This window comes from Hippocampus comes, unplaced genomic scaffold (genome assembly GCF_001891065.2).
Source record: "Hippocampus comes isolate QL1 unplaced genomic scaffold, H_comes_QL1_v1.1 scaffold7, whole genome shotgun sequence".
Taxonomy (NCBI): Eukaryota; Metazoa; Chordata; class Actinopteri; order Syngnathiformes; family Syngnathidae; genus Hippocampus; species Hippocampus comes.
Genome location: NW_017842060.1, coordinates 4,780,354 through 4,807,559, shown reverse-complemented (window position 1 = coordinate 4,807,559; position 27,206 = coordinate 4,780,354). Strand labels below are relative to the sequence as shown.

The 27,206-nt window shown below is 43.5% G+C and overlaps 2 protein-coding genes and 2 long non-coding RNA genes across 10 annotated transcripts in view; 2 read left to right on the top strand and 2 right to left on the bottom strand.

Moving 5' to 3' along the window:
* Nucleotides 1–261: 261 nt before the first annotated feature.
* On the bottom strand, nt 262–13,159 carry LOC109511070 (arachidonate 12-lipoxygenase, 12R-type-like). 3 transcript variants are annotated; one of them, XR_002167232.1, is made up of 16 exons: nt 12,920–13,159; nt 11,464–11,668; nt 11,273–11,354; nt 11,059–11,181; nt 10,781–10,884; nt 10,422–10,588; nt 10,121–10,264; nt 9,426–9,629; nt 9,232–9,318; nt 8,988–9,157; nt 7,881–8,002; nt 7,690–7,790; nt 7,448–7,618; nt 6,363–7,106; nt 6,164–6,169; nt 262–591 (listed from the first exon to the last, which is right to left on the bottom strand). XR_002167232.1 is itself a non-coding variant. In XM_019861814.1 (14 exons), exons 1-14 carry the CDS (start codon nt 13,058–13,060, stop codon nt 1,162–1,164), a joined length of 2,001 nt encoding a protein of 666 aa, XP_019717373.1. In that variant the 5' UTR covers nt 13,061–13,159; the 3' UTR covers nt 262–1,161. The 3 variants fall into 3 exon arrangements, 2 of the variants coding, with proteins under 2 accessions (XP_019717373.1, XP_019717374.1); XM_019861814.1 differs by lacking the exons at nt 6,164–6,169; nt 6,363–7,106; nt 7,448–7,618 and adding an exon at nt 1,683–1,853 and having other exon boundaries at nt 262–1,341; XM_019861815.1 differs by lacking the exons at nt 6,164–6,169; nt 6,363–7,106; nt 7,448–7,618; nt 7,690–7,790; nt 7,881–8,002 and adding exons at nt 1,683–1,853; nt 1,925–2,025; nt 2,148–2,269 and having other exon boundaries at nt 262–1,341.
* A 147-nt stretch (nt 13,160–13,306) lies between these two features.
* Nucleotides 13,307–16,313, top strand: LOC109511082 (uncharacterized). Of its 2 annotated transcripts, XR_002167235.1 has the most exons (3): nt 13,307–13,582; nt 15,066–15,122; nt 15,750–16,313. It is a non-coding gene; the product is annotated as an uncharacterized LOC109511082 (long non-coding RNA). The 2 variants fall into 2 exon arrangements; XR_002167234.1 differs by lacking the exon at nt 13,307–13,582 and having other exon boundaries at nt 14,391–15,122.
* The window catches only part of tbck (TBC1 domain containing kinase), a 19,009-nt gene continuing 8,011 nt past the window's right edge, over nt 16,209–27,206 (bottom strand). For 3 of the 4 annotated variants that reach the window (XM_019861809.1, XM_019861810.1, XM_019861811.1), the window contains 7 exons: nt 27,084–27,169; nt 24,861–24,897; nt 22,399–22,560; nt 18,749–18,921; nt 18,142–18,310; nt 16,922–17,078; nt 16,209–16,608 (listed from right to left, as the gene is read on the bottom strand). In XM_019861809.1, coding sequence (XP_019717368.1) covers nt 16,936–17,078; nt 18,142–18,310; nt 18,749–18,921; nt 22,399–22,560; nt 24,861–24,897; nt 27,084–27,169 — 770 coding nt within the window. In that variant the 3' untranslated portion in view covers nt 16,209–16,608; nt 16,922–16,935. The remainder of the gene's footprint in view (nt 16,609–16,921; nt 17,079–18,141; nt 18,311–18,748; nt 18,922–22,398; nt 22,561–24,860; nt 24,898–27,083; nt 27,170–27,206) is intronic. The other variant, XM_019861812.1, reaches the window with a different exon arrangement.
* On the top strand, nt 23,651–27,077 carry LOC109511085 (uncharacterized). Its single transcript, XR_002167237.1, has 3 exons — nt 23,651–23,664; nt 26,261–26,262; nt 26,645–27,077. It is a non-coding gene; the product is annotated as an uncharacterized LOC109511085 (long non-coding RNA).

Genomic DNA, 27,206 nt, shown 5'->3' with positions numbered 1-27,206 from the left:
GTGTGAGACAAAGTAACATTGCATAAAAAAAAAAATTTGAAGGGAATTTTGCTGGATTTTCCTGGGAAAGGAGCAGCAGTATCGTGGGAATGATAAATCCATTTACAGGCAAAAAGTTGCAATCTTGATGAGAGTTGACATTTTATTTGGGGATAAAGGAATTGGAGGGGAAAAATGGCAAAAGCTGTAACATTATCATATGAGAAAAACAGAAATGTAAAATTTCAAGAGCAGTTTTAATTTATTTAGGATTTTTTTTTTTTTTGAGAGATAAAACTTTACGTCACGAGAATAAAATTGGAATATTGTGACAAACGTTAACATTGCCCAAGTAGAATTAGAAATAGCATCATATTCGGTATTATCGCAGTTTATTTGTCCCAATAGGTTGACACTTTCCTTGTTGTAAAATTGACTTTTCCCAACCAAGTTTTATTCGGGTAAAATTGCCCCCCATTGCCCCCCCAACTCGCATAACTGCTTGAGAATTAAATCCGTGACTTTGATTCTCGTCTTATTGTGCTTTTCTCTGAAACCGTGCAGCTCTTCTCATACTCGCTGGTCACGGCGTTTCATGCAAAGAGCTCCGAGCTTTACAGTGTATTTCCCCAAGCGCCATATTTTTGTCCATTGCAATGTCATGTGATCAGTCCATTGAGTGATACCGATTGCCATACTGTACAACCTTTCATCGTGTGCTTTAGACATACCGTAAATTGACTCGTGCTAAATAATCTCACGCCAAATCGCTAGTGTGACTTTTTTTAATTTTTTTTTTTTGGGTCATTGAACACCGTGCACGCAGCCTAAACTGTACATTGTTGAAGTGCTTTCTCAACACTCCCCTTTTGAAGATGAAGGGCACTGGATGATTTTTTTTTTCTTTTTTTAACGTTACGTCATATGCATGTTCACCATATTCAAAATCAGCGCAGAGCCGATTGTAAATAAAACGTGTTTTTGAGTGACAGACAGTTTGGATGTGATTTACTACCCGGCGTCGCCACCAATCTAAAGTGACGCTTCACCAAGCGGCGTTGCGCAATAACAGATGGGGGGGAGGGGCAGGCACGTCTGCCGCCATTTTAAGTGCCAGTCCGATGTGCTAGCGGTGCTAAAACATGGATGGATGGCTAATATCACATCATATATTTCCGACGCTTAGATGGCCACGCTGTTCTCGACGTTCTTTGGATCCAGGTAAGTGTAAGGGATCTCCAACGTTTTGTTCCTGTTGTTGATTGTGGTCGACAACTTGTCAAGCTCGGCTTTGTAATCCTTTTGCAGCTGGCGGGGGATCTCCTCTGTGAAATGGTCTTCTGGGTAATGTCCGAGGGGGACCTGTTGACACAACCGATGCTGGTTAAATGAATGTATGAGAGTTCCATAACCAAATAATTCGCTTTTGATTTGAGACACTGGACCACTTATCTACTGTCAGGCAGAAACTCGAGGGTGCGTGTGAGTCTTGCCAACCAGTCATGTACTTTGTGGAATATGTGTCCCCTCCCCCAAGCCCCACTCCCACCTGAGGTTAAAAAGTAACGATGTGCTATCCGTTGCGGTGTATAAGAGTTACAGGTAGAGCTACGTTCCTCCTCTCACCCGTGGTGACTACTTTTGGGTAGTGACTTCCCGAGGACAACGAATCTTGTTTGTCAGATCAAGTTTGTTCTACTTACAAAGTCAGAGGACTGCCTGCTGAGCAACCAGACGACGGCCATTCCCTGAACGGTCACGTTGATAACAGGCAACGTCTGCAACATTGTGGCCTCGCTGGTTGTCCCCTTTTTGGTTGGGGGAGGACGTTGCAGGGTCAGGGGGGTGTTGGGCATCCAGCCACCGTAGTCAAACTGCAATGGGGGTTTGCAAAGTGAGTCGTTTTACACCTGTTTAGACCAGAAGGAATGCCGGTGTTTCTCACCTGTCCGTTGTTTACTGCTGCATGCTGAGACGAGCTTGTAAACATCACCATGGTCGCGAATTTGATCAGCTCTGACACGGTGGTGAAACTCTGAGGGATACCTGTGAAAAAGAGCGAGGGAAAAAAAGGCGTCACCGCGACATGTTTGAGCAGCTGAGTTAAAAAAATAAATAAATTAAAAAAACGTCCATTCGGGGAGTAGCGCGTAGTGGTGTGGGATCACCTGATTGTGGCTGGGAAAGGAATCCGTGTTCGAAAATGTCCCCGATATAAGTCTGCAGTTCCGAGTCTCGTTGTATCTCGTCGTCACTTTTGTAGTAGTACTGTATCATTCCCTGAACAAATCTTTGGAGAGACAAATTGTATCGTAGTGCACGCATTCTGCCAAATACTTCATAGGTAACGACAAAATAAATTCCTATACTAAGTCTAGATCCTCAAGAATGTGATCCTTTCTTCCTCGGGCCCCATCTACAAAGTCACGTATAGCAGCGGTCCACAACCACCGGTCCTCGGTCCGTTCGGGACCGAGCAGTACAGAGACAGACCTGTGAGCTGGGCGCAAATTCACTCCATCAGACGTGACGCGGGAAATGTGTGCGACTCTTAGTCAGTCGGAGTCCTCCTTTTTAACTTGGTTGAAAAGCTGAAATCGACTGAATCGGCCAGTAAATAAAAGAAGAGGCAGTAAACAGAGAGCGACGCTAACAAATTGACGACACGTACGTCGAAAAGCGCAGCTGCCTCGCACCCATGACTTTCGAAGATGAAGCTATTGTGACAAGAGGACTTCCTCCCCGAGCGGTCGGTGCGTGCTAAGGCGACAAAACAAGGTAAGACAAGAAGCCCGTTGAACCATTTGAACAAATAGCACCCAATTGATCAAGCCGAAAGCACGAAAAAATGCGAGCCGGGTTTGCGCGGCCTGCCCACGTCAACATTAGCAGTTTAGTCGTTAATAACTAGCCGACAGCCACCGGAAATTAGCTTCAAGCAATCGTGTTATCTTTGGCAAGTAGCAATGATGCTAACGCCGCATGAAGAATCGTAACTTCAAAATTGATTGTTGACATTATCAGGCGTATTTATTATTCCTAATCGGTCCATTTCTTAATAGTTCGCCGTGTTATTTTATTTCATCCTACATTTGTGCAGAGAATAACACTATTTGAAAGGAACGAACGTTAATAAAATGTTGAATTACCGTGCTGTCAGTAGCGGTGCTATAAAGCTGGCAATTTAAAAGCAATGGAAAAAAAAAAGGTTGCTGGACCGCAGGCAGCCTGTATTTGTCTCAAGCGGTCCGTGACACAAGGTTGGGCACCACTGATGTCGAGACTGGTATTGTATTATTTTTCTTGAGGAAAATGATTAGCATACTTAAACATGATGTTCCACATTTGGAGTCCATCATCCCTGTAGTAGAAGTTTGGAATGTCCTGCATGTCGCGATCAGCAATGTCATCGGGGATGCAGAGAGATCTGTAGGTGATCGAGGACTGTGATCTTGCCAATATTTTCGTCACACTCTCTCCCCCAGAAGCCGCAAACTGAGGAAGAATCCCATACGTGACGTAATACAGTATTCAATGTCATCTTGTAAAAAAAAAAAGGTTGACTTTTACCAGAGTGAAGCTTCCTTTGGGTCCGATGAGTGTATCCCGAGCTTGTTCGTTGATCTGCAGAGTGTAGCGAGTGTGGGGTACGAGGAGCTAAAGGGATACCAGGGATAACCATGAAAGGAAAACCTGATCCAATCCGGATGTCTTGAGCAATAACAACACTCAGTTGGAAACCAGATTGGGAGAACTCCAGTTACCTTGTACAGGGGATGCACCATGGGCAGGTTGCGCAAGAGTGACACTGCAAAAACCTCAGCCAAAAGGTGAGTGCGCAGCAAGTGCGCGTTGAGCTGGTGCTCCGTGAAATCAGCACTTCGCACAAAAATCTTAGCCGTCAGCCAGTCGTACGTAGAGTCAGTTGGAAGGAAGATGGGGTTGTCCTCAGCCGGAGTCTGCTTGAGCTGTGGGAGGAAGAATGGACATTTTGACTCACGTTTGATTCCGGCATGCGCCGCTTCATATAAATGTCAAAGAGACTGAGCTGTGATCGGAGGTGAACCGAACTATGTCCAGTAGCTCCTGCAGAACCTCTCTACCTCACTTTATTTATTTCTTTATTTATTTTTAAATCTTAAAGTACATTGGCGTCAAGTAATGTCACCTGAATGGCAATAGGCATCAGCTTATCATCGGGCCTTTTGTGAAACAGGACGAGGGGCGCCATCAAGTACTGCTGAATCCCTTGGATTGTGTTCGCCTGCAGTCCGTCCAGGTGTTTGTAGTCACACAGGTATATGTTGCCTCGCTGTTTGAGGGCCAAAAATTATTTTGGAGCGTAGATCGTATATGGGCTACTGAATAAAGTACAACGCTGACATCTTGTGCCTTTGACAAAACGGTCCTTTCATCTTCAAATCGAAAGTCAAAGAATGTGATGAGGACTATGAGACAAACTCTTTACCTTCAACTCATTGGACAAGTTTGAGCCATTGGGAATGAAGACCATGTCGTCAGTCACGGGGAAGTTGCCGGGCAGAGTTTTACAACGTCGAATCAAGGTGGGATGGGGGCCGTTTAGGTACTGGTAGGCAAAAAAATCATCCTCCTTCCAGTGTTGCTGAACATAATCTGGGAAAAAGTTTTCCGTCACCATACAAGAACGCCCAAGAATTTCAGCTCCCAGCTGGATCATTTAGGACTCTTAAATGTGCAATGTCTACAGTGAATAACCAACTTGATTTGACTAAATTAGTTGCTGGATTTGAAAAAAAAAAAACAACGCTCTTTTTCAGCAGGGAAAACCCGTAAAGTACCTGATAAGGGTGTGTCTTTGTTGCGGAACACGTCATTGATATCGTCGAGACTTGTCCAATTTTCCTGGTTGTCGGTCAAACCCTTTAGCTGAAGCTCAGCCACCCTTGGGGAAAGAAAACAAGCAAGTTTATCATCGCAAATAAGTAGCAGTTTTGAGTCAAAAGTCTTCATCGACGATTAAACTACCGTATTTTCCGCACTATAAGGCACACTGAAAAGTCTTCCATTTTCTTAAAAGCTCACAGCGCGTCTTAAAATCCAGTGTGGCTTGTGTATGGTCATTAGGGTAATATGTCAACCCCAAGATGGCTCCTTGCTGGAGACATGCTAACAATATTATAACTTGCTGTTGGTTCAGTGAACTGTGTCACTGCTTTATTAAGTTTTTGTTGCAGCTCCGAAAAAAGGAGAGCTCTGGTGTTGTTTTTTTAAAACGCACACTTTGTTAATGGTTTTCAGTCTCAAAAAATACAGGTACGTCTTTGTCCGTCTCCGTGCCTTCTCTTCTTCCGTTCAACTCGAGAGGCGTTCATGACCGCCTCCGAAAAACGTAAATTAACGATTCCTTCAATGAAATAATGCCAAAATAAATTCTGTAGGGGGGCTATAGAATTGATTTTGTGATTTCCTCGCTTGATTTTCTGTTTTGATGCATTATTTTCAATTTTCGTAGTTTCATTGAAGTAATCGTTAATTTACGTTTTTCTGAGGCAGTCATGAACACCTCTCGAGTCGAACGGAAAGAGCGTAGCTCCATCTCGTGGATGCATTGTAGATTGCGTTTTATAATCCAGTGCGTCCAACATATGAAAAAAAATGACAAAATAGGCCATTCATTGAAGGTGCACCTCATAATCCAGTGCGCCTTTTAGTGCGGAAAATATGGTACATAAAGGAGACCTCATTTCAGAACAAAGAAATAACGTCAACCGTCATCCGTCCCACCAAATTGTTCAGTTTCGGAGGGCCCTTACGCTGTCGCTGCTGTGAATGCAAACTCCGTGGCCTTGGTAAAGGAGAACTGGACCTCATCCGGGAGGGTCATCGCACCGTCTGCCTTTATGGAGTAGGCCACTCCTGGGGCATAAAGATCCCAGCTGTTGGGCAGTTTAAAGTTTAACGTCACCTTTTCGAGTCTGCTTTAAATGTCACAAGGACATGTTGGAGGAATTCTCCGTGAACGCTCACTCATAGTCAACAGTTCGCTGACTTAGCTCCTGCTCCCTTGCGTATTGGCCGAGAGGGTGGCTTTCGTCAAAGATTCTCAGAGCTTGCAAAAAATAAATAAATAAATAATTTGGCAGGAGGATTTTTTTGCATGTATTAAATAGATGATGGCAAACAAGCACGTGAATGAACCAACCTTTGCCTTCTCTGAAGCGGTGAGTCTCACTGTCACTGATCCAGCAGTAGATGGGAAAGGTGTAGATGTCATTCTCGGGTGATTTGATTTCCACCTTGTCGGGGAACCAGGCGTCGCCGGGCAAAATAAAAAATTGCCGCTTGTCGAGTGAAGAGTTGAAAAAAAATCCCTGTGCACATGCAAGAGCTCCGAGCTTTACAGTGTATTTCCCCAAGCGCCATATTTTTGTCCATTGCAATGTCATGTGATCAGTCCATTGAGTGATACCGATTGCCATACTGTACAACCTTTCATCGTGTGCTTTAGACATACCGTAAATTGACTCGTGCTAAATAATCTCACGCCAAATCGCTAGTGTGACTTTTTTTAATTTTTTTTTTTTGGGTCATTGAACACCGTGCACGCAGCCTAAACTGTACATTGTTGAAGTGCTTTCTCAACACTCCCCTTTTGAAGATGAAGGGCACTGGATGATTTTTTTTTTCTTTTTTTAACGTTACGTCATATGCATGTTCACCATATTCAAAATCAGCGCAGAGCCGATTGTAAATAAAACGTGTTTTTGAGTGACAGACAGTTTGGATGTGATTTACTACCCGGCGTCGCCACCAATCTAAAGTGACGCTTCACCAAGCGGCGTTGCGCAATAACAGATGGGGGGGAGGGGCAGGCACGTCTGCCGCCATTTTAAGTGCCAGTCCGATGTGCTAGCGGTGCTAAAACATGGATGGATGGCTAATATCACATCATATATTTCCGACGCTTAGATGGCCACGCTGTTCTCGACGTTCTTTGGATCCAGGTAAGTGTAAGGGATCTCCAACGTTTTGTTCCTGTTGTTGATTGTGGTCGACAACTTGTCAAGCTCGGCTTTGTAATCCTTTTGCAGCTGGCGGGGGATCTCCTCTGTGAAATGGTCTTCTGGGTAATGTCCGAGGGGGACCTGTTGACACAACCGATGCTGGTTAAATGAATGTATGAGAGTTCCATAACCAAATAATTCGCTTTTGATTTGAGACACTGGACCACTTATCTACTGTCAGGCAGAAACTCGAGGGTGCGTGTGAGTCTTGCCAACCAGTCATGTACTTTGTGGAATATGTGTCCCCTCCCCCAAGCCCCACTCCCACCTGAGGTTAAAAAGTAACGATGTGCTATCCGTTGCGGTGTATAAGAGTTACAGGTAGAGCTACGTTCCTCCTCTCACCCGTGGTGACTACTTTTGGGTAGTGACTTCCCGAGGACAACGAATCTTGTTTGTCAGATCAAGTTTGTTCTACTTACAAAGTCAGAGGACTGCCTGCTGAGCAACCAGACGACGGCCATTCCCTGAACGGTCACGTTGATAACAGGCAACGTCTGCAACATTGTGGCCTCGCTGGTTGTCCCCTTTTTGGTTGGGGGAGGACGCTGCAGGGTCGGGGGGGTGTTGGGCATCCAGCCACCGTAGTCAAACTGCAATGGGGGTTTGCAAAGTGCGTCGTTTTACACCTGTTTAGACCAAAAGGAATGCCGGGGTTTCTCACCTGTCCGCTGTTTACAGCTGCATGCTGACACGAGCTCGTAAACATCACCATGGTCGTGAATTTGATCAGCTCTGACACGGTGGTGAAACTCTGAGGGATACCTGTGAAAAAACGCGACATGTTTGAGCCGCTGAATTAAAAAAAAAAAAAAACGTGCAATCGGGGAGTAGCGTGAAGCGGTGCGGGATCACCTGATTGTGGCTGGGACAGGAATCCGTGTTCGAAAATGTCCCCGATATAGGTCTGCAGTTCCGAGTCTCGCTGTATGTCGTCGTCACTTTTGTAGTAGTACTTGATCACTCCCTGCACAAATCTTTGGAGAGACAAATTGTATATTTGCACATGCATTCTGCAAAACGCTTAATAGGTCATGAGAAAATTAATTTCTATACTAAAATCTAGATCCTCAAAAATGTGTTCGGTTCTTCCTCGGGCCCCATCTACAAAGTCACATAGAGCAGCGGTTCACAAACACCGGTCCTCGGTCCGTTTGGGACCGGGCCGTATAAAGGCAGACCTGCGAGCAAATTCACTCCATCAGACGTGACGTGGGGAAATGTGCGCGACTCTTAGTCAATCGGAGTCCTCCTTTTAACCTTGGTTGGAAAGCTGAAATCAACCGAATCCGCCAATAAATGAAAGAGCGGGCAGTAAACAGGGAGCGACAGTAACAAATTGACAACGCGGACATCGAAACGCATAGCTGCTGGGCAGTCATGACTTTCGAAGATGAAGCTATTTTGACAAGAGAACTTCCTCCCCGAGCTAAGTCGACAAAAACAAGGGAATACAAGAAGCCCGTTGAATCATTTGAACAAACGGCACCCAATTGATCAAGCGGAAAGCATGAAAAAACGCGAGCAGGGTTTGCGCGGGCTGCCCACGTAAACATTAGCAGTTTAGTCGCTAATAACTAGCCGGCAGCCACCAAAAATGAGCTTCAAGCAATCGTGTCATCTTTGGCAAGTACGCCGCATGAAGAATCGTAACTTCAAAAATGATTGTTGACATTATAAGGCGTATTTATTCTTCCGAATCGGTCCATTTCTTAATAGTTCGCCGTTTTACTTTATTTCATTCTACATTTGTTGTGCAGTAGAATAACACTGTTTGAAAGGAATGAACGTTCATAAAATGTTTAACCACTCTATTATCTTTGCTGTCAGTAGCACTGCTCTAAAATTGGCCATTTAAAAGCAATGAGAAAAAATCTCAAGCGGTCTGTGACACAAGGCTGGGCACCACTGATGTCGAGACTGGTATTGTATTATTTTTCTTGAGGAGAATGGTTAGCATACTTAAACATGATGTTCCAAATTTGGAGTCCATCATCCCTGTAGTAGAAATTTGGAACGTCCTGCATGTCGCGATCAGCAATGTCCTCATGGATGCAGAGAGATCTGTAGGTGATCGAGGATTGTGATCTTGCCAATATTTTCGTCACACTCTCTCCCCCAGAAGCCGCAAACTGAGGAAGAGTCCAATATGTGACATAAATGGAGCGTCTTCAACGTCATCTTGAAAACAAAGGTTGACTTTTACCAGAGTGAAGCTTCCTTTGGGTCCGATGAGTGTATCCCGAGCTTGTTCGTTGATCTGCAGAGTGTAGCGAGTGTGGGGTACGAGGAGCTAAAGGGATACCAGGGATAACCATGAAAGGAAAACCTGATCCAATCCGGATGTCTTGAGCAATAACAACACTCAGTTGGAAACCAGATTGGGAGAACTCCAGTTACCTTGTACAGGGGATGCACCATGGGCAGGTTGCGCAAGAGTGACACTGCAAAAACCTCAGCCAAAAGGTGAGTGCGCAGCAAGTGCGCGTTGAGCTGGTGCTCCGTGAAATCAGCACTTCGCACAAAAATCTTAGCCGTCAGCCAGTCGTACGTAGAGTCAGTTGGAAGGAAGATGGGGTTGTCCTCAGCCGGAGTCTGCTTGAGCTGTGGGAGGGAGGATGGACTTTTTGACTCATATTTGGTCGTCCATGCAAAAGCAAGCAACCCGTATTGCTGTTGCTCAAACATGTATCCTATCTATCCTCCCCTGCAATAATTTGCGAGATTGGCTGCTTTTACAGCGACTCCTATACTTTTAGTTCTTCTACTTTTCTTCCTTTCATAACTTTGCTGCTGTAAATTGGGAATTTCTCCATTGTGAGACAAATAAAGGTTTTCTTATTCTTTATATATATATATATATATATTAAAAAAAATACTTTTTTTTTTCATTGATGAAGGGTTCGGTGAATGTGCATATTAACTGGTTGGGTTCGGTACCTCTAAGAAGGTTAAGAACCACTGAGTCAAAGAGACTGAGCTATGATCGGAGGTGAGTCGGACTATTTTCAGTACCTCCTGCAGAACCGCTCTACCTCACTTTATTTATTTATTTATTTTAAATCTTTAAGTACATTGGCATAAAGTAATGTCACCTGAATGGCAATAGGCATCAGCTTATCATCGGGCCTTTTGTGAAACAGGACGAGGGGCGCCATCATGTACTGCTGAATCCCTTGGACCGTGTTTGCCTGCAGTCCGTCCAGGTGTTTGTAGTCACACAGGTATATGTTGCCTCGCTGTTTGAGGGCCAAAAATTTATTTTGGAGCGTAGATCGTAGATGGGCTACTGCATAAAGTACAATGCCGAGATCTTGTGCCTTTGACAAAACGGTCTTTTCATCTTCAAATCGAAAGTCAAAGAATGTGATGAGGACTATGAGACAAACTCTTTACCTTCAACTCATTGGACAAGTTTGAGCCATTGGGAATGAAGACCATGTCGTCAGTCACGGGGAAGTTGCCGGGCAGAGTTTTACAACGTCGAATCAAGGTGGGATGGGGGCCGTTTAGGTACTGGTAGGCAAAAAAATCATCCTCCTTCCAGTGTTGCTGAACATAATCTGGGAAAAAGTTTTCCGTCACCATACAAGAACACCCAAGAATTTCAGCTTCCAGCTGGATCATTTAGGACACTTAAATGTGCAACGTCTACAGTGAAAAAGCAACTTGATTTGGCTAGATTAGTTGCTGGATTAAAAAAAAAAAAAAAAAAAAACAAAGCTCTTTTTCAGCAGGGAAAACCCGTCAAGTACCTGATAAGGGTGTGTCTTTGTTGCGGAACACGTCATTGATATCGTCGAGACTTGTCCAATTTTCCTGGTTGTCGGTCAAACCCTTTAGCTGAAGCTCAGCCACCCTTGGGGAAACAAAACAAGCAGCTTTTTCATCACAAATAAGTAGCGGTGTTCAGTTTAAAGTCTTTATTGACAATTAAACTACATAAAGGAGACCTCATTTCAGAACAAAGAAATAACGGCAGCGTTAACCGTCATCTGTCCCACCAAATTGTTCGGTTTCGGAGGGCCCTTACGCTGTCGCCGCTGTGAATGCAAACTCCGTGGCCTTGGTAAAGGAGAACTGGACCTCATCCGGGAGGGTCATCGGACCGTCAGCCTTGATGGAGTAGGGCAAACCTTGGGCATAAAGATCCCAGCTGTTGGGCGGTTTAAAGGTTAACGTCACCTTTTCGAGTCTGCTTTAAATGTCACAAGGACATGTCGGAGGAATTCTCCGTGAACGCTCACCCATAGTCAACATTTCGCCGACTTAGCTCCTGCTCCCTTGCGTATTGGCCGAGAGGGTGGCTTTCGTCAAAGATTCTCAGAGCTTGCAAAAAAAAAAAAAATTCAATAAATAAGAATAATTGTCAGGAGGATTTTTATTTTGTTGCAGGTATTAAATAGATGATGGCAAACAAGCACGTGAATGAACCAACCTTTGCCTTCTCTGAAGCGGTGAGTCTCACTGTCACTGATCCAGCAGTAGATGGGAAAGGTGTAGATGTCATTCTCGGGTGATTTGATTTCCACCTTGTCGGGGAACCAGGCGTCGCCGGGCAAAATAAAAAATTGCCGCTTGTCGAGTTCGATCAGAAGCAGACGTCCGAGGGAGTTTGGGCAGGAAACGGTGTAAGTGGTTACCTAGAAAATTTGTTTGAAAATATTAGGCGCACCATGATGTTTAAGGGAAAACTCCTTTTGTGTTAGCACCGTTCCAGAGGAGAACTTGGCAACTGCAGAAAAACGACCTGAACATGGCAAGGTACAACTAAGCTAGCAGCAGATATGAGTGTGTTAGCATGAGGCACATCGTGGGGAAATAGGGGCTCGAACAAAGTGAGGGCGAGCAGGTCGACTTACTAGATGCTAGCTAGTGACAAAGTGCCAACCACTACTGACAAGCCCCAGTGGACAACTTTATGTGACCAGACGCCAGATGCGGTTTTCACAATAGGCCTAGATCTTCTGGTTGTGTGGGAGGCTTTTGGTAGACCAGATCTGACCTCGACCAGGGTACAGAAAACTAAGTCCTTTATAAGAATCATAATTTCTGTCCCCTACTGCTGCCAAAGTGGCCCGCTGTTGCCGAAGCGGGAAAAGAAGTCTTGCCAGTTGCCACCAGCGGTATGACAGCAGATGTGTTAGTAAGACACCTCGGGACTGTGCCAAATTCTTAAAAAAATGCACAATTTGTCTCTTTTAGACACAGCTTGGTAAAACAAACATGAGTCGATTAAAATGGTGCTTAAAGAAAGACACAATTTTCAGAAGGGTGTTGTCTCATACTGAAAGGTGTGTTACCTGACCTAATCTGATTGAAGTAAACATGGGAGGGACAAAACAAAACACTGGAGACAATTTCACCTTCAAGAATGAACCAGGGTAACATACATACTATAACGTTAGCACCGCAACCAAAACGAAGCCTGTGCTGAATAGCAAATATGATTCAGCATGAAAACCCATGTGATGGTTATGAATATTTACATTTATTTATTTTTCCTATGCTGTGTTTATAGTTTAGGGTTGTTCGACACTTAACGTCAAGGCAACAGTGCTCTTTTTGCCAATCTAGAATTGAAATATGAAGCCGCAGTAAAAAAAAAAAAAAAAAACCTACTTTTAAGAATAAACTAAACCGTTGAAGAAATGTTATGAAGAGACTTATGCTTTTATTTTTTTTTATGATCCAGTTTATAAACCTAAACATCTAAACCGTCCATACACCTTTTCTAGTTGCGCTGATAATGCAGGATTTGTGAGGCACTTGATTGCCAATAAACCAACTTTTTGGCATTTCCTGTGGAACTTGTAGGACCCCCCCCCCAAAAAAAAAGTCATTTCAACATAGTGATCTTTTTTTTTTTTTTTTTTTTTTGTCCCCCTACTTACCGCTCCTCTGAATATCACCAAAGACCTCAGCCACGTGCGGTCACTCTCGCCATCTGTGCCCACCAGTTTAATGTGCACAGGATTCACAGTGGTGGCGTGAACTCGATTGCCGGTGTAGACGGTCACCTCATAATCCACCATTGTTATTTCGGAATGATGAAGAAGTCTAATAAGGGTAAGACGGTTCTTCTTCCGACCAGATACAATCGGCCACAGCGGATTTTTATATACCTGTTCCGTATGCCAAAATTTGTGGGAGGTACCTGCGTCAGGCTGTTTGGAAGGAATGTCAGACGTGTACGAGCAGTGGTCGAGTCGGGTTTGCGACTGTTGATTTCTCATGAGGGATGAGCCCTTTCCACATTAAAATCTGGTTTGCACGCAAATGTAGTAAGAAGTACCACAGTCGCATCACAACGCTGAAATGTGTTCTTTTTTCAGATGCTTTATACTTTCATTCGCAACTGTTCGATTAAGGCAGACTAAGGGCAAATACAAAACGCGTTTCGTTCGAAATAGGTTTTATTAAATGACTTTTAAAAGAAGAATGTAATGTCTCGTCAGGCAAAGGGGGAAAATGCACAAAAAAAAGCTGCAGAAAAAAGTTAGGTGTGGTTTTAATAGTACAGAAACCCATTGAGTTGGAGTCTCAGAATATTTCCGGTGAGTATATTTTGTGACAATTTTAGATGAATATGACTCAGAATTGATCTTGATTTCGCTCTTTGGTGCTTTCTACCGTATTTTGTTATTGATTTGTTGCTTTACTGCACTTTGTATGCAGCGATGGCTGTTTGAAAGTGCTCTAAAAATACAGTTGAGTTGAGAATACTGTATGCTAATTTAACTTTAGCTGCTCTATTTAAACAGTGGCAAAATGCAACGGATTATTGCTGTGGTCAACCCCGCCTCCACTCGCAAAAGTCAAACCAACCGCCACAGCGATTGTTATTACTGTGCATTACGGTAATCTACCGCTTGCAAGCGAGGTTGGCCACTTTCAAAATAAAAGTTCTCCAACTAATGCATGCGCGTCAGTGGTTTGGATTTAATATAACTTCACAAAATAACTTCTCAGCGGTCAGGAAACGTTGAGTTCACCCACGAAGAATGAAAACTGTCTCAGAATAGCATGAAGAAACATTCTGAAGTTGTGACGGAAACCAAAATTAATACTGTATTAACTCTACATAATTAATTTAAAATTTACTGGATTAAAACAAACAAACATGGCCCACTTGGCCACCCAAGGTCTTCAACCAAAGTATTATCATTAAGATCTGATGTTACATTTCAAAAGAAAAGGCCTCTGAAATCAGCATTTTAACCTTTATTAGTTGCAAAGCTTTTATTTTGAAGGTAGTTGCTAGCGGCAGATTACCGTAATGCAGACAATCCATGTGGCGCTGGTTTGACTTCAATTTTGCGAGGTTTATTTATTTATTTATTTATTTTTATTTTTTTAATCGATGCAGTAAAACGCTTTATGCATTCTTTCCCAAATGGATCAACAGCTCGGGTCACACCAGAGGGAAAGTTAAAATCAAGAGTTTGATGGGCATCAGTTTGACGAGCCCTCAAGCCAGGATTCAAAACTGTGAGGCGTTCACCCAGACAAGGTGTGCCGTCGCCAAAGTCGTTCGGCTTCCCTGCCAAAAAACTATGAGGTTACCCAACAACAACAGCATAATTAAAAATCAACATTTTTTCAGGTCTTATTGCTGGCGGTGCCAACTTGCTGTCATGACAGGAGTTACTTGCTGCTCTCAGCTAGCAAAAAAGGGCCCCAAAAAATGGTCGTCTGTGCAGCTGGGTCCAATAATTTATATTGATACAAAAAAAAAAAAAAAACAACAAAAACAACAACCTGATCATTTTGACAGTTTTTGCCAATTGGATATTAAAACTTGTAGGACGTTCACCTTGATAAGGTGTGCGGTGGACCAAGAGGAAGTAGAACAAAAAGATGACTGTCGTTAGGGTTCCCTGCCAGGACATAACAAGGTTACGCAACAACAAGAGCATCATCCAAGAACGGCGTTTCTCAACTTTCAGTGCTGGTGTTTTCGACATGGCAGGAGTTACTTGCTGATCTGGTATTGCAAGATTGATTTGTGTTTTGTCGTGAACTCTTTCATCCCTTTAGGGCCGTTTGACCCCACACTAGGTCGTCTTCCTTCTTGGTGTTGGGCTATTTGGTCAGGTGAGAAAACAGGAATCAAACTGAAGTGCATGTTTTGGGTGGGTGTGGCCTGTGTTTGCATGGAAAGGGGCCAATTTCTTAAATTTAAACTGTCTTTATTTTTTCTCTTCATTTTAAAAGGCAATGCAGCGCAACCAGGACAAAAACCTGTCTTTCACGTGGTACTCAGCTGATGCAACTTCAAGGCTTCCATTGTACACAGATACAAATCTCCTCTTTAACACTCCACACCCATGACAAAGTTTCTGTTGAAATTAGAAGCGAATGCGATGACGTCAACGGCCCCCAACACTATATTGCAGTTTAAAAGTGAAAAGCAGAAGTTTGTTGCATCCTCTCTTGCCTTGCGTTGTGTGTTCCCGGATGGCTTTTCTCTTTTCCAATCATTTGGACATGCCACTATTACAGCATTTTTTAATTGTAGCTCTGTCTTTGCACAATTTGCACACTTCCGTTGGTGATCGGTATTGCCGCACGGTTGCACACTATTGCATAATTATTTCTTAATAACTGTACTTTGTGTTTTTGACATAGTACTGGACTCAAAAGACACCACGCACTGGTGAATCGTGTGCTCTAACAGAGATACTTGGCCAATAAAGATGATTCTGTTTTGTTTTTTTTCAGCCAAGTCTGTCAATTGGAAAACATGTCAAATCCATTCTCCTACTCCAATCATCGTACTCTGGAACTACTTTCCTCTACCCCCGCAAGAGTGAAGAGATGGCCCAGTGTTCAACGACCAGAACCAAAGACCCTCCCCTCAACTACTGGTGGGTCTTTTGAATCACTCTTGGTTTGATTTATCACATTTCAACTTATCACCAGTTTGCCTTGGGAGACCCTATACGGGGCATATACAACAGTAGCCCCTTGGATCATTCTGACATTCCAAAGCATCCACATCATTCAGGTAGTGATTCACTGATAGTTGATAAGAATAATAAGAATAAGAAAACCCTTATTCGTCTCACAATGGAGAAATTTCCAATTTACAGCAGCAAAAGTTATGGGAAGAGGAAAGTAGAAGAACAAAAAGCATAGGAGCTGCTGTAAAGGACTCAATTTTTATTTTTCAGCCACCCCCTAGCTCAAGTTTCTCGATGTACAATAATCATCCATGAGAACGATTCAAATATGAGGTTTTTATGTGACCCGAGAGGCTCATTTCCCCCTCAAATATTTTGGTAACACAGGACTATATCATTCGAAACAAGCAGCCCCACTGTGTCTTTTCAATTTTCAGAGCCAAGCTAAATGCATAAAAATGCTCTTAAGATGGATCCATTTTTTATTCATGATGGTATCAGAAAAAAAAAAAAAAAAACACCAAGAATATGTACATAGTCTCTCCCGAGTGACTCAGCCGCTCCTGTCAGATCTGAGGCGAAGGGACAGTGAGGAGTCCTGTGGGCTTCAGCTTGTTGATCCCTCCATCGAGGATGCAAACCCGCGGGAAGTTCACCTTGACGAGGTGTGCAGCAAACTGGGAGGAAACACAACCATGCAACATTTAAGAAAAACAAATAAACAGAAAACGTGTACGATACACGCAGTTGGCTTTTCTGGCCTGAACATTTTGCGTAGCCGGACACGAATCATACTGCTTTGTCAAAACAAGGCAAATGTAACCAAGTAACCTCGAGGAACCTCGAATCACCGGTTCAATATAGGAACAGAAGTGACGTCATTACGTTCCATCAAACAAGGACCGGGGATCGTCTCCAAATTGCCTGCCTGTGCGTTTTTTTTTTTTGTTTGTTTGTTTGTTTGTCTGTTTGTCTGGGGGGCGGCCTTACCGCAGAAGCGCTTTTCATGGCGTGGCCGATGACGACGACAACCCGTCCTCTGTAGTTCTGGAGGGCTCCCGTTGCTGGACATTGCAGCACCTCGTCATCGGTGCCGAACGCCGTGCTGAAGGGAACGTTGATGCTGCCGGACATGTGGCCTCTGCTGGTGCGGGTTGCCGTGAGGTTAAAGAGCATTTCACATTTCAACCATTATTTGGAATTTGATGAGACTATAAGGGAAAAAAATACAAATCCAATCATCCGAAAGAAATTATGTCTAAAATAGGAGTTTAAATCTATCAACGAAACCGGTTGGACAAAAAGATCTTTCATGATTGCTTTGGGGTGAAACCTATACCCCGCAGTGTACGGTAATTCACTTTCTAAAACAATACAACTGTTACGTATATAGTAATTTGAGCAACTGTGAGAATAGCAAAGGAAACTGGTGAACCTTATAAGACAAATGAAATGATTCCAATGCCCCATTGGAAAAACAAATTAAAATAGACTACTGTATTTCCACACAAAAAGGCGCACTGGATTATGAGGCGCACCTTCAATGAATGGCCTATTTTGTAATTTTTTTCATAAATTGGACGCACCACATTATAAGACGCAATCTACAATGCATCCACTAGATGGAGCTACGCAATGAATGGCCTATTTTGTAATTTTTTTCATACATTGGACGCACCACATTATAAGACGCAATCTACAATGCATCCACTAGATGGAGCTACGCTCAAGGAAATGCCAACAGAAGGATCAGATGTCAGTAAAACCTATTTAATAAAGCAGTTCACTTAACCAACATCAAGTTCTAACATTGACTCGTTAACGTTGAACTCTCTTGCCGCTGCTCTATTTCTATGTTCAACTGCGTAACCCGATCGCCTTAAGTTTGAATTCTGCGTTGGAAGCTTGTCTCTAGCAAGGAGCCATTTTGGGGGTCGAGACATTACCGTAATAACCATACACAAGGCGCATCGGATTTTAAGGTGCGCTGTGAGCTTTTAAGAGAATGGAAGGCTTTTTAGGTGCGCCTTTTAGTGCGGAAAATACGGTAACTGGATTCATTTTAAAAGCTGATTAGATGAGATAAGAAAACATACAAAAAACAGTGATGACTGCTGTTGTTCCGGCTCATGTTCCAGCTTGTGCACAACATTTCTTGATGATGAAATCTGGGGAAATTTAAAGGAAGCAAATTTCACATCAACCCTGGTAAGGATACTCCTCTGCACTGCGAATGTCAACAGCAATAATTCTTGGCCTGCTGGCTTTGCTGCGGTTATTTGCGGCGTATGACATCTCGCAGAGGTCGATGAAGTCCTCTGCCGAGATGCGAGGGGACACTTCAGCTTTCAGCTCCAGCAGCACGAGAGGCTCGCGAGACTGCAAAGAAAATCAGATTACTCGAATACCTCATTTTCTGTCATGTGTTTGTTTTAATGCTGGCTACCACTTAAGGCGCTACGTATGACCCACAGACAGAAAAGAAAGCATGTCCAGAAAATGTACCGTTGTTTGCACTATGCATTGAAAATGAACAACGAACCGAAGAAACAAGAGCGGTCAAATATCTTTTAGACCCAGCGCAAATCTAGCGCAAAGCACAGTTTAACTGTGTGAATGGGAGAAGTTTTCTTTCTTTTGTTATTTTTCGTAGAGGGGCACTGTTAGAATGGGGTGTGTGCGCCGTTGTGGGTGTGAACACAGCCACCTTGTTTGCCAGTCAACGGCAGCAGCGCCCTTCATTCTCTTTAAATTCAGCGCAGAGGGAGGCGCCGACTCGCTGGCGACTTTTACTCAAATGTGAGGACATATACTCACGAGGTCCGTCTTGGGAAAATCTTGATCGTCAGACGAGTAGCGCGTTGTGGTTTTTCCAAGGCCGTTGTCACCGGAGACCTTTGGTGGTTGCGCATGTTGTCTGTATGTTGCACTTTTTGGTGTCCAGAAGAAGAAGTTGATGGATTCACGGACGCAGCGTTCAATGTCAATTTCTGTTGGGGGGGAGGCGGGGGGGGTAAAAAAAACAAATTGAACCAACAAGCTGTAAATTGGCTATGCTAACTAGATTGCAAGTCATCAAAACATCTCGAAGCACCACCTTAAAAAAACAAAAAGACAAAAGAAACGAGCGCCATAAAATGTTTCTCCTTGGTAGAGGTAATATAGTGACAACTCAAAGTAACTTTTTTGTTAGTCAAGCACTCTAGAAGGTACAATAAAATGGCTCAGTGACTTCAGCGATGCCCCTCATCGGTTTGAGCTTTATTTTGGAATCTGGTGTCCACTGATAAGCTGTCCACTGCCGTAACCGCTGTCCCTAAAAGGGTTAATGTTGTCGGTATTTTTTTTTTTTTTTTTTGACGAAACTACGTCATTGTCGTTCGACAACAGTAGCCGTGGTTTGTTGTTCACTGTCAAATCGACAAGCCGGAGACCATTAAGTTCGCTGCCCAACTCCTCTGTCAGAGACGGGATACTAATGTTCCGTGAAGGCCAATGCTGCCGCATCATCAATAAACAACCTCGACGTGCCGCTGCGAATCAATGAAGTCCCTAAACAGGGGAGACTTATGGTTAGCTCACTCGAGGCTCTGCGCCGAACAAAATGAGATTGATTGACCAAAGGCGTCAGGCGGTGATCGATCGCATCCTCGCAGGCACAATGTTGCAGCGCTAATCTTGGGCTTTTTTTTTTTCCCCGTCATGAAAGGTTATCATTAACGGTGACGCGATCGCATTATCGAATAAAGAGGCTTCCTGAAAATAAGTAGAAACGATTCATCTGTGAATTGAGCTTCATTGCATTGAGTGCACATCAGCAGTTTTCGAAAATGTAACAAGGTGACCTGTTTTTGTAACCTGCGATAGCTTCCAGACTTTGTATTGGATCCTGTCATTAAACATGTCACATACTGTCCAGTACAGGGTCTCAACTGGTCTCACCCTGGCACCCCCCCATTTTCAAGAATTAGCCATCACCCTTTTTCAAACACATCCTCAGACACCAAAGCCAAAGCCCCAATGTCTTAAACGTAAGCGAGGCATGATTCGACTCAATTTTCAAAAGTACGTTTTTAGTCCACCGATTTATTCCAACGATCACGGGGAGACTGACATCTCACTCCCCTTTCTTGCATACCAAAGAGGGAAACTTTCCGTGCTAGCTTGCGCAAGCTACGTTATGGTCATTGGGTTGATATAAAATGCTCAGTGCACGATTGTTGCCCTGGCTTTTATGTGATGTGTTCCAACATGATAGTAGTCAAGACATCTTTTCTAAATATCAAGTGTCACGTGCCATTTTTTTTTTTTTTTTGTGCAGCCTGTAATCATTGTCATCAATCAGTCGACCTCAGTGGATTGCTCTGCTCCGGCGTAAATGGTCCTGCGTCTGATTCCTTGACTTAATTCCTTAAAGGGGAAGTCAACCCCCCCAAATTTCCATGCAGCCCCACGAGTCTAAACACGGCATTCTGATTAATATGAGTTAAGCAGTCAAATCCTCCCATTTTTGTCCATCTCAGAGGGCGGCCATTTTGTCACTTGCTGACTGAAAATGACATCCCAGTTGCTCAGGGCTCAGGTAACATCAAATCACGTCTCAGCTTCAGAAAACAGGTGAGCTATGTTTAAACTAGTGGTGGCGTACAGAACATTTTTGGGGTTGACTTCTCCTTTAAGACGCCACCAAGAGCACCAGCTCCAGCGCTGTTACACCTCGGGTATACTGAAGCGGCAATAACAAGTCTGGCAAAAGCCCTCGCTCTTGGGAGATCTTGGCAAACGAGCTGGCTGCATCTTTTCATATTTTACCTTTATAAGGAGAACTGCCTCTGCCTTGCCGTCCTTCTGAGTCACGTGCGCATGTCAGGTCGTAAAACAGTATTACTTTGAGTTGGCAACAGGCAAGACGAGAGGTTGCTGGCCTTGGTTTCGTTGTTTTGTTTTGTTAGAAAGGCCAGCAGGATTCGGCAAAGCGGGAGCTTTAAGAGGGAGGTCAACCCAACCCCCGCATCCCCGAGCATTTTTGTACATTCTGAAGTTCACTGTGAATGCCATATGCTCACTCGGTGCCAGTCTTATGTTTGGGCGGAAGCAATGCTCCGTGCGAGGCCACAAAGAGGAAGCTAATTGCAAATCCCGAAGGCAAATATCAGGTCGTAAAACAGTATTACTTTGAGTTGGCAACTGGCAAGACGAGAGGTTGTTGGCCTTGGTTTCGTTGTTTTGTTTTGTTCGAAAGGCCTGAGGATTCGGCAAAGCGGGAGCTTGAAGAGGGAGGTCAACCCAACCCCCGCATCCCCGAGCATTTTTGTACATTCTGAAGTTCACTGTGAATGCCATATGCTTACTCGGTGCCAGTCTTATGTTTGGGCGGAAGCAATGCTCCGTGCTAGGCCACAAAGAGGAAGCTAATTGCAAATCCCGAAGGCAAATACGCACGTCAGCAACGTGGACAGCACCCAGAATGACTTCAAATACTCTTGTCAATCAGGAGAGCGGCTACCCTGCAGTCAAAACGGGGCCCGATGGTCAAGCCAGCTTGTCATTGCAGCGGAATTATTTGCAAACAGAACACACATGATGCCCCAAACTAAGCCAAGCCGGTTCTGTGCGGTAACAGCCAGCTGTCGAAAAAAACTTTTGTCCGTATAACGTTGCTGCAACCGGAGTGTTTTGGTGCCCGAGGCAACCCGCTTGCATCTCATTTCCACACAGAAGCAGACTGAACTTGCAATAGCAGATAAGGAGAAGGATTTCACGGAGGAGGGTTGCCAGTGCTTGCAGTGGTTTGAAGAGCTTTGACTTCAACTTCTGCTCAAGTGTGAAATTCAAGGCAGTTTGACCAAACTTGATAATACGGATCGCGTCAGTTCTCCGGTTTGGCTCAAAAAATATGTGTGAGTAAAAATGTCAAGATTTCCTGTTCTAATTACGTTTTGGTTTTTTTAAATATCCGTTAGGAAGAAAGTTAAATTCCAACCCAGGACAAAATCCGTAAAATAATGAGATCATGTGATTTTTTTTTTTTTTTAAAACAGTTCTCAGCCTTGACATATCTTTTCAACATATCACATGTGTGTTTGAACACATGAAAGAAATATTCTCATTGATCCAGGTCTTTTCATTCCAAGGGCTTTGAATCCACTTTTCAGTTTGTCTTTGAAGAGGTTTTGCCTCTCATCCTAGCAGGCCGCCTCAGTTCATGAAATTAGGCAAGTTCGGACAACTCTGTCCTTGCCAAGGACAAGCAAGGAAACAAGTGTTTCATGTTAAAACTGTGGGTTGTGTGGCTGAGGCCTTAAATAATATTAAATATAGAATTTAGAGATAAAACTGGTCTCATTACAGTTTGCTTACAATGTTGGTAATGTACTCTGAGAGCCGAGTCATTTTTTTTTTTCCCCAGGTGGTCGTGGCATAAAAGGCCCGAAATAAGGCCTCTTGTAATACATGTCAGTAGTCACCTGGCAAGTCAGAGAACAGCAGGATGCACTCGTTGAAGCCATTGGCAAGAAGGCGGTCCCTGAGCTGCTGCAATATGGCCATGCCGATGCATAAGGGGAAAGACGAGTTCCCCAGTAGCAGCGTGTCCCACAGGTGAAAGATCTTGTGCAGCGGGAACACATCTGCAAAGCCGGGGGGTGCGCATATGAACGAATTCAAAGAGACGGCGGCGGCGGCATGTGAGACAAACAGGATCGAGCCACCACAATGAAAACACTTTGTGTATAAAAAGGCATGATTTGCATATGTGAATTATACATCGGCTAAAGCGTGGTTGTATTTATGCAAAAAAAGGCCAGCCCAGAAAAGAAATGTGCTGAGGAAAGGTTGCCCATGGGGAATTTTCATGTGGAGGTGGTTTTCTGACAGAATATTTAACGTGGCTGTTCTATTTTTTTTATTTGTATTTTTTTTAATGATAGTTTTCACATTTGAAGGCAATCATCCACCTGTTTGGATCTCCTGCGGGTGCATTGAGACGTCGGGAGCGGCAGTCAACGCGGATACATGTCTATGTATGTACGTGACGAGAACACGACCCTGAAAAACTGGCTGGCGCTCGGAAGGTGGACATTAGCAGTCAGAGCAGGGAGATCCTGACGCTGGACTCTCTGCCTCAGGGGGATTGAGACAGAGGTAAGAAGGTCATGCTTCACACTCTTTTCCACCACAGCCGCGCGCTCGGTGAGTGCGCGCTTCTCATTCTGGGTCACATGGTGGAGACTCAACCAGAAAAAACAAAAAAAACATCCAGTTTGGACAATGACAGTGTTTCTATTCGTTTTGCTTTGATAAACCAGCACAGTTGATTTGAAATGGAAACCGTCAAGATGCCCTGATGTGAAGACTTGTGCTTGTAATTGACGGACGGGCATGGCATGAAACCATTTCGGAGTTACAGAGTCCCTCCATTTTCTGGGGCTTCAAAGAATTCAACACAGCTGCTCCATTGGCTTGAGTCATCCGAATGATTTTTACAAATTAATCAGTAGACTGACTAAAGGTCACCGAAATATGAAAAATAGCATATTTGCGGTGGAGTATCTGACCTTTTCAGGCTCGTTCATTTTTTGCTCCCCAAATGGAAGAAGACTGCCTGAGCCTACTGATGCTAATGGGCTTTGTTCACTGCCACCGCACATTCAAACCGTAGAGCCTTTCACATGGCTTTTCAAAGCCGGATGGGTTTTTTTTTTAGTTTTGTTTGGTTTTTTTGCTGTTGTTCTGTACAAACAGCACGACGTGGAATAGTAGGATGAAGTTGATACAGGAATTTTCTGTCCACGGGGGCTAGTATCAGAGCTGTAGTTGAGGAGGAACAACATCTGTGTGAAAAGCGGGGGAACACAAATGCCAACAAACTGGCTACCTTTGAGCGACAGAGATGAACATGCTAGCTAATGCGTACAAGAATTGTGCTCTGCTATAAAGTGGCTTTTAATAATTGTTTTAAATGTTTGCGTTATCATCACACATGCTAGTAGCGCTACAGACTCTTTGTGACGTGACAGAGAACCAGCCAATTTGGAAACTATCTAAAGTTTGCCACCGCAAACGGAGTTGCAACATGTTATTTTGAGTGTGTGCGTAACGTGTCTTGACTGGTCATTCGTCACAATGAAAATGACCATGTGAAGTCCTTACGCCTGCGGTGAGTTAAGTGGATGAACTATCAGTTAGCCTAGCTTCTTCGACAGCTCTTCTTTGTGTTTGCCACTTAACGGCCACACTTGGTACTACGGCACACATTCTTGTCTGCGTTGGTCAAGTACTACGCACAAAATAAAGGCAAGAACCCTTTTTTTGTTTTTTTTTCCCCTCATTGTGTGAGGTCTCTCAAATTCAAAAACTCAGAATTTGGAACATGCATATATAGTGAACCCCAACCTATATGCAGGCTACTATTCACATTTTTTCCCCTGTGGAACCTCTCAGTTGTGTTCTAAAATACTCCCCGATTTGCTTTTTTTTTGGTACCCTTTCAATAACTCTCTCAGGTGCCACAAGATGGAGCCTAAATTCAAGTTAACTAGAAAGCAGTAAGTGATGTCAACAAAGTACGTTGACTTGATCTCATCTTGGCCGAGAGGCTAAATTTCAAGAACCTAGTATTTTAAATATCACACCATGCTGATTTCGTCCACCATCTGATTATCTTTAGGGTTTGGGTCACAGTTTTATGGCATGATTTTCCTTCTCTGGGTTACGTACAAAAGGCAAAGACATACTTTCTTCCAGCTCTATCGTTTTGATGCCCCATTTTAAACTTCCAATTCAATTTTAATAGTCCTGTATTTATTTTTACAATACCAGAATCATGATCGTCCCTCTTGGGGAAATTCAAGCCAGTGTCACGAAATGAAGTGGCAATTTTGCCGGATGTCTGTGTAAAAGAGGCTTGTGGGCCAGGACGACTACTCACGTGTGAACATGGTCAGGAACCAAGGAATGGCATACAGCTGTGAACGTAAGAGAAAAGGGGGGGAAAACATGAGTGAGATAAAGAGACATTTGTTCTCCACAATGTGCTGAAATGAGCAGAACAACAAGGGGCTTTAGTCGGTGACTTAACTCTGCGAGCCCCGAAGGAACAGATAGCAAAGGAGGAGCAAGAACTGCTGACTTGGATTCCGAGTCACAATTAATCTCATTATACCCATTTGCAATCTCTCAATTCGGCCCCTGCGGACTCGTATAAATGCTAAATCAAGAGTACAACAATACATGGTGGTACACGGTTGGCTGCTAATGAAGCACCTGGACACGCCGCACCTGTCAGATGTACTGCGAAGTAAAAAGGCGGGGGGGTGGTATCTCTGGGTGTGGACGTGGACAGCTGGAGCTTATCTCGGCCACTCAGTTGACAGATAATTGAAGGGCGGGTGAGCCGAGGAGCATGCCGTTGTTTTACTCCGGGCACGCACCGCAACGATAAGCGCCGCCGGCTACAGCCTCTCTTTCAATCGGCAGAATGGCGAGTTGGGCCAGATTGGATTAGCGGAGCATAAATGGCACACCGGGGAGGGGGAGAGATGCAGCCAAATGGAAAGCCACCTGAATTAAACCTCTGGATACACATTATGTGAGGTCTGCTTTTGGCCCCAAGTTGAATTGGAGAGGACACCTTGCGCACGTCAGCAGTGCATCAAATTAACCTCGGGTTTATTTATTTATATTTGCTCAACGGGCGCCCGTTTCATCCTATTTGCGATTCGCTATTCAACTATTCACTTTTTTTCCCCTCTGGAACCTAACCTCAGCCATTCAGTAAAAATTTACTTGCATTTTTTTTTTTTTTGTGCGCTTTCTTTCATGCTCTCAAGATGCCACTGAAGAGACTAACATGCAAGTCTAGATTGTTAGAGAAATTCATTCTTTGCCGCAGGTGCGATGGACATGGACACCTCCAAGGGCATTTTTTTTCAAAATAAAATCATCTGGAAGGTTTTTTTTTTTCGAATGCAAAATGAGACTGAAAACACATTAAAGTGGAATCAGATCGGAGTTTGTAGTATTTACAGTTTCAATCAATCAAAACATTTCTTTTTCAAGGGCGACGTGGCAAAGACGGCGGAGCACAAATTACGTCACGACAATACAATGTATACGATTACAGTCTCAAACTACATCCAGCCAGAATGCAAAGCAGGAAATACTGACAATATCATGATATATTATAACAATAATATACATACAATAATATAAATAATAACCAAAAAATACTGGCATACTGAAACGGCAAATTACTCTTGTCATTGGCACACATGAGATGCCTGTCGTAATTTTATTAATTACGCATATTACAAATAAAAGAAAGCGAAGCGGTCCTAAAATTGAACCCTGTGGGACCCCCTTTTCTAAGATAATTAGGCCAGAGAGACAACATTACCAACCCTAACAGTCTGTGTGCGAGCTACAGTGTGGGCCCTTAAATATTGGGACATCGAAACATCTTTTAAAAATAATGTACCTCAGCTTGATTCAAATCTGCATTACGGTACCGCAATTAGAATTTTTTTTTCCCTTAAGCAGCCACAATAACTTCAGTTAACACAAAGACAAAACGGATACAAAGTTCGTTACTCGGCCTCTTGGTGAATGGAAGGTGTACGTTTTTTTGTTTTTGTTTTTTGCTTGCAATTAGGTCACCCGAGATATTTTGTCTTCAAACCACGAGAGTGAAAAAAACAGTTTTTCAGTCATAAGCCTGCGCGCTTGGATGAGGTTCAGAGAGGAAAATGTGATTCATAGTCCTTACAATCTAATGACTTGGATTGATATCAAGAATTTCAACATAATTCTGTTTGGACAATGTGAAAAAATAAAAACAATCCCTTTTGAGAGGGAATTCTGCAGTTTCATGTATGATATGCATGCTTAGTGTTAAAACTCAACAAAAGACAGATGTCTTTTTTTTCCCCAAATTAGACACTGAGCAGATACAATCCGCAGGGGTTGTTTAATCAAAAAGAGTGAAGCTGAAAAGAGAAGGATTAAATGAATCCCAGAATACTTGAAGAGATATAACAGCAGTCCCGTACTTTTTTTTTGTGTGTGTGTGTTAAATGCTCCCAAATCTTAAACTGCATCTTTTCAACACCAACCGGCCGAAATGAGATGTGAATGATGTTGTCTGTATTCTTACGTCAGGGATGAAGCCGATCTCGTTCAAGTGGTTGCTGAGTTCTGGGTCATGGAAGGCGATCATTTGCGAGAAGACGGTCAGGTACTCTGAGAAGACCCCCCCCCCCCAACCAAAAAAAAACCA